Genomic DNA, 11,138 nt, shown 5'->3' with positions numbered 1-11,138 from the left:
AGGCTGAGGTGGGAGGATTCCTTGAGCCTGGGAAGTTGAGGCTGCAGTGAGTCATAATTGCACCACTGCACTTTAGCCTGGGCAACAGGGCAAGACCCTGTTTCAAAAAAAGAAAAGAAAAGAAAAGAAAGATCCATCCTGAGTGGGGGTCTTGGGAGCTTGGCCCTGTGGTGATAGGCCCATGGAAAGGTGAGGGTTCAGTGTTCACCCAGGCGGGTGGGTCAGCTGCCCGCGTCTGCCTTATCGTGTCCTGAAGGGGCCCTGTGTGGTGTGATGCTCCTGGGGTGTGGGGGCAGAGGCGAGAGTGGGAAAAGGAGCGGGAAGAGCCTCCAAATTTAAGGTGGTTTCTGGGCAGTACCTTCAGATGAGATGAGAATTGGACAAGAAGTGGAGCCTGGAAGTAGAATCACGGTCGAGACAGGAAGGCCCGCCTGCTTTGGGCTCCTCCCCTTCCCTTTGTCCATAGGCCTCAGCCGTGAGAGAATTTAACTGCCCCTGTGCCTAGGAGACCTGGGTTGGGTTGTCTGGGGAGTAAGTTGTAAAGGGGCCCCTTGTCTTTTGAGGGGACAGGCGGTAGGGTAGGGCATGGCTCCAGAGGGTCGCAATGAAGAGGATGAATCCGCCAGGTGCGGTGGCTCACGCCTGTAATCCCAGCACTTTGGGAGGCTGAGGAGGGCAGATCACAAGGTCAGGAGTTCGAGACCAGCCTGGACAATACGGTAAAACCCCATCTCTACTAAAAATACAAAAATTAGCTGGGCATGGTGGCAGGCGCCTGTAGTCCCAGCTACTTGGGAGGCTGAGGCAGAAGAATTGCTTGAACCCGGGAAGTGGAGGTTGCAGTGAGCCGAGATTACGCCACTGCACTCCAGCCTGGGTGACAGAGCAAGACTCTGTCTCGAAAAGAAAAGAAAAAAAAGGAAAAGGAGGAATCCCCAGAAGACACAGTCCAGGCGTCCAGTCCTGAGAATGCCCCCACCCCCGCCCTGGTGACCCACAGCTGGTAGTGCCTCCAGCTCTGGCCTGGGTACCCAGCATAAAGCAGGTCCCACCAGGGCCCGCTGGACGCCACATTTCTATGCCACCTCCTTGGCAGCTTCTTTTAAGAAGTCTGTTTTCCTGAAAGGAAGCTAGATGACAAATTATTTTCCTCAGGTGCTGACTAGAGGAAAAATAATGACCCAGAAGGTGGCATTTGTCTCCCTTGTCCCTCTCTCTCCTCTTCCCCACACCCTCGTCCCCACACCACAGGTGTCCAGTTGTGGCTGTCAGGATGCTCTATGGCCCAGCACCCCTCTTCTGCCTGGGAGGAGAGTAGCCAATAAATTAACCACATCAAGAGCACGATCTGTCTCCCACTCCTCCAGGGCAGGAACTGGTAAAAGTCAGCTGGGCTCAATTGGGTTCTTTGCAAATGAGGGAATGAAAAAACTGAGGAAGGAGAGTGTTTGCAAATACCCCTGACTACAACCCCACCTACCCTTCCTCTAACTTCGCTTTCCTATTCCTTCTTCTCTCTACCCACACCTTCCATAAGCCTTCTTCCTTTCCTCCCTCCCTCCTATTTGGGAGGCAGACAGGCCTGGGTTGGACACTTCGGCAGGTTATTTGTCCTCTCTGTGCCAGTTTCCATGTCTGTAAAACAGGATGACCCCACCGGCACGTGACTGTTGTGAGGATTAAATGGAGTGAGTACAGCAGCTGGCCCCAGTGTTTGTTCTCCAGGTTCTCTGTTTGTGCTGCAGGCCCCAGTTAGGGGGGACTGATTAGCTGCTGTATGTCTGGAGCCGCTAAAGGTCCCAGGCAAGGAGGAAAAAGAGGGTGCAGTACGGGGGTCCTGAGGGGTCGGAAACTCAGAGAAGGTCTGACTCATTGGTAGAGGAAGTAAACCCAGAGGTCAAAGGGGCACTGCCTAGAGGTAGTAGTGATCTCCAGTGCTGGGCCGGACACAGTGTCCTGGCTTCTCCCTCATCCCCACAGGCCTCTGAGGGGTCAGGTGTTCAACCAGCATCCAAAGAACATCCACTGAGCCAGGTGCGGGGATGGGCCCTTTTATTCATTTTGTTTTCATTAACTCCCTCCTACCCCAGCAACCTGCATGAGATCAGTGTTTTCATTCCCACGACACACTGGAGAAAACAGAGGCTCTGAGAGATAGGTAGGCAGCTGGTGAGGAATAGGGCTGGGACTTGATCGGTCTAGGTAATGTCCCCAGAGCCAAGGGGACGCTGAAGAAGGACATCTGAACCAGACAGGGGGTCAGGTAAGGACTCCTGGAAGCAACATGGCCTGATGAGTCATGGTGGAGAGCCATAAGTGCCCATAGAAACCCCCTACCCCAAATTTGGGAAATAGTGTTAGTTTTCCTCTCCAAAGTCCAACCAATAGCAAAGCTAGGGACAGGCAGCACCTGCAAGGGGCCCCCCCGCCTCCCTTCCTTGGACCCCACCTCTTACCATAGCCTCAGGTCCCTAAAGTACAGCAGTTCCCACTGGGGGTATGTGAAATAGGGCTAACAGAGAATGGCCAGGTCTGCCCTTGCATCTCTCCCATGGGCCCAGCAACTCCTGGTGGGCCTGGGATCTCTGGAGAGCAATGGGGCAATGGGCCATACTGAAGCCTGTCCTCTGCTGCTCCAACTGTGTTCCTTCCACAGCTTTCTCTGGACCTAAGACAACAAGAGCCTGACCCTCACTCAATCTCCTTGCCTGCCTTCCTTGTAATGCCAGAAAAAATCTCCTTGCTCACACAATTTTTTCATTTGAAAATGGTCTGGGGCCAGGTGCGGTGGTTCACACCTGTAATCCTAGCACTTTGCGGGGGCCTAGGTGGGCAGATCACCTGAGGTCAGGAGTTTGAGACCAGCCTGGCCAACATGGCAAAACCCTATCTCTACTAAAAATACAAAAATTAGCCAGGTGTGGTGGCATGTGCCTGTTGTCATCCCTGCTACTTGGGAGGCTGAGGCATGAGAATCACTTGAACCTGGGAGGTGGAAGTTGCAGTGAGCCGAGATGGTGCTACTGCACTCCAGCTTGGGCAACAGATTGAGACTCCAACTCAAAACAAAAAAAGAAAGAAAGAAAGAAAATGCTCTGGGGGACCTTCTCGTTCAACTCGTATTGAATAAGAGGAGGAGGATCCTGTATCTCCTACCCACCTACTTTTTTAGGGAATAATCCAAGTAGGTATGCTCTGGACCTGAGGCCATTCCTAACAGGGCTTGCCCTTTGGTGACATCCCAGAATCTGAGTCTGTGATCTGGGATAACCTATTAGAAAGCCCCCAAAGTCTCCATGGAATGGCAATGGCCCACTGGACCAACCCAACCCAGTTATACCTTACTTTCTCTACCTACAGGCTGCCTCCCCTGACATGGGGAGACAGACATCGAGGAGATCTGCTGGGCCCACAGGAGCTCCAAGGGAAATCACAGAAATGCTCACCTTATATATAAAACTGCTTTATTAAAAAGTCAGCTATTAGGAAAACAAAGCCCTTACAAGGGTTCTATCAAAAAGTACAAATTTTAAATAAATGCATCAGAAAAATGGCAGCCAGATATACCAGCCACAGTCACAACTTCAAAGGCCTTGTAGGGAAGGAAGGGAGAATTAGGGAGGAGGTTCCTAGAACTCAAGGAAGAGGCTGGGCACAGGGGGTCTTTGGGTGCCTGCAGAGCTGGGTCCTGGAGCTACCAGGCAAGGACCCTGCTTCCGTTTTCCTTTCGCTGGAAAAATGGAAAGAACTGGCAGGTGCAGGAAATGTTGAGTCTGGAGCAGAAAGGCACAAAAGTCATTTATAAGGTATGGTTACTCACTCCAGTCCTGAGGCACATGGGTTGAATAAAATGGGGGATCAGAGCCACAGGGTCCCCTGGCTCTGGTCATGCTTGCCCCTGGCTGGTACCATCTCTGAGTTTGGCCACAGGTTAAATTAAGGTAGACCAAGTGGACTGCGTAATCTTGGCAGCCTGGGATCTGGAGCCAGTCTTTAGATCAGGTATGTTGCTTCACTGGCAAACTGGTGTCTGTCCCCCAAGAGACCCCCCCAATGAGAAGCAGCAAGTCTCCTGCCTAGCCCTGTCCTCTGAGTCACTGTGGGCACCCACCCTGGACAAGGAACATCTGAGGGCAGTCTCCGCCATTCAGGCATCCTGAGAAGCCCCAAGCCCCAGAGCCAGGGTTTCTCCCAATGACAGGCAGACGCACAGGAAGCTGGCGTTGAAACCAGTCCCCACCAGCTGCTGGCCCCACACCCTATGGTCACTGCTGACACGCCTCCTTGGTGACATTAGGCAGTGGGTAGGCAAAGAGGGAGAAGTCCAGGATATACTTAGGCAGCACATCCTGCAGCAGGGCCCGGGGGGCACTGCACAAGTGGTAATGCAGGCTTTCGGGGCTGGCTGGCCGGTACCAGGCCTGGCGAGCTGGAAATTGGACTTGGGGTGGTGCCCGTACCCACTCCAGCACTTGATTGGCATCAGCCTCCAACCTCTCATAGGAGCCCACAAAGTCATAGTGCACGGCACAAGGCTGGCACAGGTGGTACACGGGCATCCAATGCTCATTCATGCGTTCAGGGTCTTCGTCCACCAGGTATCTCAGGAACTCAGGGAATGTGACATCGTCGCCTGCGGGGCTGGGCCCCGCTCCAGCCCTGTACCGCCTCACTATCTCAGCCCCGTAGCGTTGCTGGTACTCTCGGATCTCGCCAAATTTGTTGCGGTAGGCAGAGAGGAGGCGTTCCAAGGGGTCCCGCACAAACAGGAACTTAAAGTAGTGCTGCAGGCGGTAGCGAATCTCCTCAGGCCGCAGGTCTGCCAGGAACACCAGGTCACTGCGGTGGTCCATCTTGAGGCGGACGTCCACGCTGTCCAGGACACCCGCCAGCACCTTTAGCACCCGCTTCCAGTTAGAGCAGGCCACCTTGGGGACGTAGCAGTAGAGGAAGCGGTAACGGTCACTTACGAGGATGTGGCGCAGCAGGGTGCGCCGCTGCCCCACTGGCAAGTCCCAGGGGTCCCGGGGCATGCCCGGCTGTCCGCACACCGCCCGCAGGGTCCTGTTCCGGACGTCCTGCCGCACTTGCAAGTCCGCGTCCCCAGCACTCAGGGACAGGCCCCCAGGCTTGGGGGCTTTCCCGCGCCAGGCTGCGCCCTCGCGGCCGGGCGGGTGCAGGGGCAGGGGCTTCATCTCGGCCAGGATGCCCCGCTCGATCATGAGCAGCAGCCCGCTGGAGGCCACGATCACCGCGAACATCAGCATGGACGGCAGCAGCAGGGGCGGCCCCCCCAGCCCCGCCCGGGCCCTGCCCAGAGGGGCCCGCCTCAGCGCCCGGCCCAGGGGCTCGGCGCCATTTGGGGCCGCCAGCGGGGTCAGCGGGCGGGGGAACATGGTGCTCCCGGGGTGGGGGCCTGCGCGGGCCCGGTCGATCCGAGGGCGGCCTGGGAGGCGGGCTCGGGCTGGGGGCGGGAGGAGGGTCTGGGCCGGGAGGGAGTTGGGGAGGGGAGGGCAGGGGACGGCCCTGGCGCCTGTAGGGGTGGCCGGCTCCCGGGCTGCGGCGCTGAAGCGGGCGGCGGGCGGAGGGCGGCGGGCGCGGCGAGGGACCCGGGCCGGATGTCCCGCCCGGCCGCTCTCCACCCGCGGCCTCGCAGTGACACAGGCGCGGGGGCGGGCCCACGCCGGGGGCGGGGAGAGGGGCGGGCGCCCCTGCGGGGCGCGGGTTGGGGAGGGCGCACGCGGACCCCTACCCGGAAGAGGGCGCCTGAGTCAGGGCCACCCCTGTCCTCTGGGCTTGGGGACAAAAGCTGCTGAGACTTCGAAGGCAGGAAAGACTCGAGGCCGCTCTCGTGCAGCGTGTGTCTATAGGGAGCTGGACCAGGGGGATCCACCACAAACTCAGGCCTGCCCTAGCCCTTCCTCCAGCAACCGGTCTGGAGGCTGGGAGGCCCGCAGCGCTCTGAGTCCAGACATGCCGGAGGCTGGTCTTTCCAGCTGGAAGCAGAGTGCTCGGTGTGCTCCCCCTTGCCACCCTTACCTCCCTCCGTCCCGCAGGTCGTGGCCACTCCAGGAAAGAGCAGGACTGTCAGACATTGACCAGTGTCTCCATGGTGACCCTTGTGTTTAGCAATACCTGGGGACTGACTACAGTGCTTGTCCACTGGGTAATGCTGAAATGTCTGGAAATGGCATCTCCCCTCCTCTACTTTCTCACCAGGCATGAGGCAGTGGGATAACTGGGCACTCTGGGGAGGGGCTGATGTGTTGGTCTGTCAGCTGCTGGTGTGGCCAACATACATTTGGAAGGGTGAGGAGCTGAGGGCACAGAACAGCTGGGAAACAACACGCAGTCTCCTTGTCGGGAGCTAAATGTGTGCTCCATGGCACCAGGCTGGTCACTTGGGCAGACAGCAGACCCCAAGTGCTTTGGATGTCAGCAACCACCATTTCCCACTGGGAACCCGGCTCAGTAGCCTGACTTCATCCAGCTACATTCTTGCTGCCTATGGAGAGTCAGCAAGGCTCTGAAGCAGCAGAGCAATACGATTAGAGCCCAAGTGTACTTCGGACAGTGGCCGCTAAGTGTTTTGTATTCATTATCTCCTTTAGTTGTTACAGCCACCCTGGCAGGGAGCTAGTGTGGGCATTCCCTTTGTATAGCTGAAGAGAGGCTCAGGGAAGATGAGACTCAATATGGGTGGTTCTGATTCTAAAATCTAAATTCCTAATCGTGGCCCTTGAGAGATTAATGGGGCATATCACAGAATGGCTAGAAGGGAGGAAGCAGCTGACTTGAGGGCAGACTGTACAGAGCAGGTGATGGAAAACAGAAGATACTACTGGGAGAAGGGAGCTACCAGCGATCACATGAATTCAGAAGAATGAGGGGACTTGAGGGATGAGGTGACACCAGAGGGCTCACTGATGGCCCCCCCAATCCCAGCAATAGGAAAGCACACAGGATGAGCCAGGGGAAGGAATGGCAAAGCCTTGCAGCCTTCCATCTCTCCACATCCGATTGCGCCGGTGCATCTGCAGGCTACCACCTGTCCATTTGCTGCATCAGAAGTTTATGTGAAGGTTTTGCCTTGACTACGCTGCTCCTTGCTTCCAATAGTTCTAAAGGTATACATTTCTGGTGATAGGATTTTCTATTAAAATCATATTTTCCAGTAAGTATGTCTTTTAAACCAGGAGAGGAAAAAAAGACCTTAGACCTTTAAAATTTTTTGATAATGTGGCTACATGTGCTCCCTTCTTTAACGTTAGAGGGTAGTTTTCCGTGTTAGCAGTCAGGGTGAGGCAGTGAGAGTCCTTGAGCCTGGAACTTATCTCCATACCACTTTGTCTGTAAGATGAGGACAGGCTACCACTCACCTCAAGGGAGTCTTGTGGATAACACACTGAAGGCAGAACTAGAAAAATGCATGGTGGTGTCTGTGCCACCAATAACTTCTGAAGAAATGTTCCTGCCCACATGCACCATGCCTTAGCAAAACGCAGAAGAGGGTGCGGGGTGGGCTGTGTGCCGTGGCTCCCAGGAACCTCTATGGCCTTAGAGCTGCCCCACCTGGAACATGGTCAACACTGAGGCTTCCAGACTGGGACCAGGGCTGGGCTGAAGCAGGGGTCAGCTGGCCACAAACCTTTGGCCCCATGATGTGGCCTTTATTTCCTCAGCAAGCAAGCAGCACCAGCTGCAAGACACCGAGGCCCCAGTACAGTGCTGGCCAGTTCCCCAAGGTGATGAGGAGGGATTTTTTTTTTTTTTTTTCCGAGACAGTATCTCACTCTGTCACCTAGGCTGCAGTGGTGTGATCACGGCTCACTGCAGCCTCGGGCTCTTGGGCTCAAGCAATCCTCCTACCTTTGCCTCCCGACAGACTACAGGCATGCACTGACAGGCCTGGCTAACTTTAAAATTTTTGGAGAGACATGGTCTATGTTGCCTAGGCTGGTCTTAAACTCCTAGGCTCAAGTAACCCTCCCGCCTCTGCCTCCCAAAGCACTGGGATTACAGGCAGGAGCCACTTCGTGAGAGAAGGTATCTTTACCATGTACCTACTTGGGGACCAATTTCGAAGTCACTGGCTAGGTGAGGGCTGGCAACCGAAGTATTTTGCACAGACCTAAGCAGGCAGCTGTGGCCACCATGAAATCAAGAAGTCACCTCCAAGTTCCCAGTCCCTCTGTCTCCTCCCCTCACTCTCTTTTCCCCCTGCTTCCCTGCCCTCTTTGCTCACTGGCCTCAGTGAGCACCCATGCCACAGGGGTTAAAGAGGGACCTCTGAAATAAGAATAGTGAGTCTTTCCACACCCCACACATCAAAAGACAAAAGGACACACAGGAAATGATCCTTTTCTAAATCAATACAATTTCTCAAATTTATTTTTTTCTTAAAGAAGTACTTCTAATCTCTGTCAAAAGGGAGGTGAGGAAAGGTCCTTCCTCCCTTGTAAACACTGAAATACAGATCTGGGAAACCAGGATCAACACACACAAAAAGTGCATTTTACAAAATATCAACTAAAATATATTTTACATGGATTATGCTTCCATTGAAATTCTACCAGCTGCATTTTCAGGTTCGAAAAAATATTTCCACATCTAAGAGATTTCAAAAGCATTTAAGTTCAGGGCAGCAGACCCTACCTCCTGGGAGGAGGGCTATGATCTCCTTTCCTGCTAGGTGAGGCTGGGCTCCTTGGCAGCAAGGGCTCAGAATGAGCAGGCTCCAAGCCTGGCTCTGCAGAGCCCCCACTGCCACTCTGCCAACCTCATTTACTGCCCCATCCTCCCAGACGGACACCTTCCTCCAAACAGCTTATTCAATACAAGGAGACCCAAGTCCCTTCCCTTCAGGTTTGGGATCAGGCTTCCCAAGCATAAATTCACCTCTGAAGCCTCCAGGCCTCACCCAAACCCAATGACCAATCAGGAGCAACTCATCTACTAAGGGACAGGGCAGGGCATGTCGGGGGAGCCCTCAGGGTTCATTTCTACCTCCCTCTGCAGCCCCTGCCCAACTGTCCTCACCCAGTGCCACCTCCTCAGCCTGCTGGGTTCGTCTGCCCCTCCTCCCTAAGGGAAGACCCAGGGCTGCAGTTCTCAGCCCTGGCCCCTGCCCCTGGGAGTATGCCCTTGTGGAAGTGCTCAGCTAGCAGGTTCCCAGCGCCACGCCCAAGCCACACTGCACTCCACTCCCTCTCCCACCATGCTCCTCTTTGGTACAAATAGGAAATAGCCAGGCTGCTCCAGCCGCCTCACAGAGTCTCAGGGCCAGGGCCAAGGCCTAGTCTCCACAAGGACAACAGGGGACTGAGCCTCTTAGTCTACTCTGGGGAGCAGCATGAGGTGAGAACAGGGCCTCTGGGCAACAGGAACAAACTGAAAATGCAGGTCCTTAGCTCCTAGAGTAAGTGGCTGCAGCTCAGCAGGTCTGTGGACTGATACAGTGTTGATTCTCGCTGGGATGTAAATTAGTGCAATCTACAAAAGACTAGGGAAAAGGTGGCAGGGCAAGGGGAGCCACAGCACTCCTTTGGTTTGATTTCAGGTGGGTGTGGCTTGAAAAATCATGTGTGAAGTTCTGCAAGAGGTTTACTGGAACCTCCATGTGTAAGGCAAGAGGAAAAATCTCCAACAAATCAGGTAGCAATTTTCCTTGCCCCCTGCCCCCAACCCTCTCCCAGCACCCATCTTCCCTCCCAGACATGCCAAACCCCACAATCATCAGCTAACTTTCTGGGAAGCCAGACCTGCTGGGTGGCCCTCTCTGGGAGGTGGACAGGAGACTCCCTCAAGCGGGCCACACCCATGACTGTGAAGGGTGGGTCAACTTGTCCCAGCACCAGTTGCTACTGCAGGGCAAAGGAGGAAAGCCAGACAAAGGCCTCAAGTCTAGGAAGAGGAAGTCAATGCTCTGGAAGCCAGACTCTGGCTCTCCATGCCTCAAAGGAACAAGCTCAGAGCTGTGCTGGGATCTAGGAAAGCCTGGTCCCAGGCTGAAGGGGAAGCGGCGGGTCACAGTGGGTGAGGTAAAGCTGGCTCCCACTCCCCCTTTGAGGGCCCGGAGGAGGCTACAGAAGGGCCTGTTGAGTCTGGTTCCTGAAGGACCTTGCCCCTCCTTGCCACCCCCACCCTCCTAGGGCCCCATGCCCCTCAGGCTTGGCCCAGCCTCAGAGAAGACTACTTCTTCGGAAATCTCCACCCAGGGGAACCACAGAAGGTACCTTGGGCCAAGCTGAGAGCTCTGATGCTTTTCTTATACCCTGGCCTCCCCAGCTCCCTCCCCTGGGGCCCAGAACCCACGGGGGCCCCTGCCCTCCCCCCACCCAAGAAAACCACAGGCCAGCAAACTTAGGCCTCTGTGGCCCCCTAACCAAGTGCTGTGCTTCAAGCAGTGCCCCCTACCCCGAGCCCCACTTGCCCACAGGTAGCCCCAGCGTAGGCATGAGGAGGCTACTGGGGGTTCTTAAGGATGCGCCCGTGGCGGAAGTCATAGACATGGCGGCAAAGGAACACCAGCTCAGGGTCCGTGTCCTCTGGCACTGTGCGGTGGGGTGGGGTGGAGTAGTCTGCAGAGGGGGGAACCAGTGCTGTCTTTCGGCTGGGAAGGCCTTCGCCTCGGCGCTTGGCCATGGCACAGAACCTGCAGAGAGATACCATTCACTATCTTTACTACAGTCACTTTTGCAGAAGACCAATTCCTTCCCTACCCTACCCTACCCTACTCTACCCTGACAGCTAGGCTATCCTAGCTCCCCAAGGGGTGGTGCTGTCTCCACCCATCCCAGGGGTGATGTCTGCTCTGCCAACCACCAGGCTATCTTCTCTGTCACTGGAGAACCACACCTGCCAGGGCCTCCCTCCATTCGCCTACCAATTCGCCAAAATTTTTTCCAAGAGCAGTAATGTTACCCCCCAACTCTGCTCCAACCATTCTACCTCAGTGTGGCAACAATTTTTCTTTCTTCCAAAAAAGAATCAGATGGTAGAGGCAGGCAATAAGGAAGTAAGTTCTGGGAGATTAGGCTCAGGGAGTAAGATCAGGTAGAGAGCAGAATGAGATCCTCTCGGGGAATTCCAAGCAGCCCCTAAATATGCCTGGGGAGCCTGAGGGAAGAGGCCAGCCA

At 55.3% G+C, this 11,138-nt stretch overlaps 2 protein-coding genes across 24 annotated transcripts in view; both read right to left on the bottom strand.

Moving 5' to 3' along the window:
• Window positions 1-3,447: 3,447 nt before the first annotated feature.
• Window positions 3,448-5,686, bottom strand: CHST14 (carbohydrate sulfotransferase 14). Its single transcript, XM_001096685.5, has one exon. It carries the CDS (start codon window positions 5,394-5,396, stop codon window positions 4,266-4,268), a length of 1,131 nt encoding a protein of 376 aa, XP_001096685.1. The 5' UTR covers window positions 5,397-5,686; the 3' UTR covers window positions 3,448-4,265.
• Window positions 5,687-8,360: 2,674 nt separating this feature from the next.
• Window positions 8,361-11,138, bottom strand: part of BAHD1 (bromo adjacent homology domain containing 1) — a 33,215-nt gene continuing 30,437 nt past the window's right edge. For 22 of the 23 annotated variants that reach the window (XM_015141874.3, XM_077937968.1, XM_077937966.1 and 19 more), the window contains one exon: window positions 8,361-10,654. In XM_015141874.3, the coding sequence (XP_014997360.1) occupies window positions 10,465-10,654 (190 nt within the window). In that variant the 3' untranslated portion in view covers window positions 8,361-10,464. The remainder of the gene's footprint in view (window positions 10,655-11,138) is intronic. The other variant, NM_001257462.2, reaches the window with a different exon arrangement.

The sequence above is a fragment of the Macaca mulatta genome, chromosome 7 (genome assembly GCF_049350105.2).
Source record: "Macaca mulatta isolate MMU2019108-1 chromosome 7, T2T-MMU8v2.0, whole genome shotgun sequence".
NCBI lineage: Eukaryota > Metazoa > Chordata > Mammalia > Primates > Cercopithecidae > Macaca > Macaca mulatta.
This window is presented reverse-complemented; position numbering and strand designations above follow the sequence as displayed.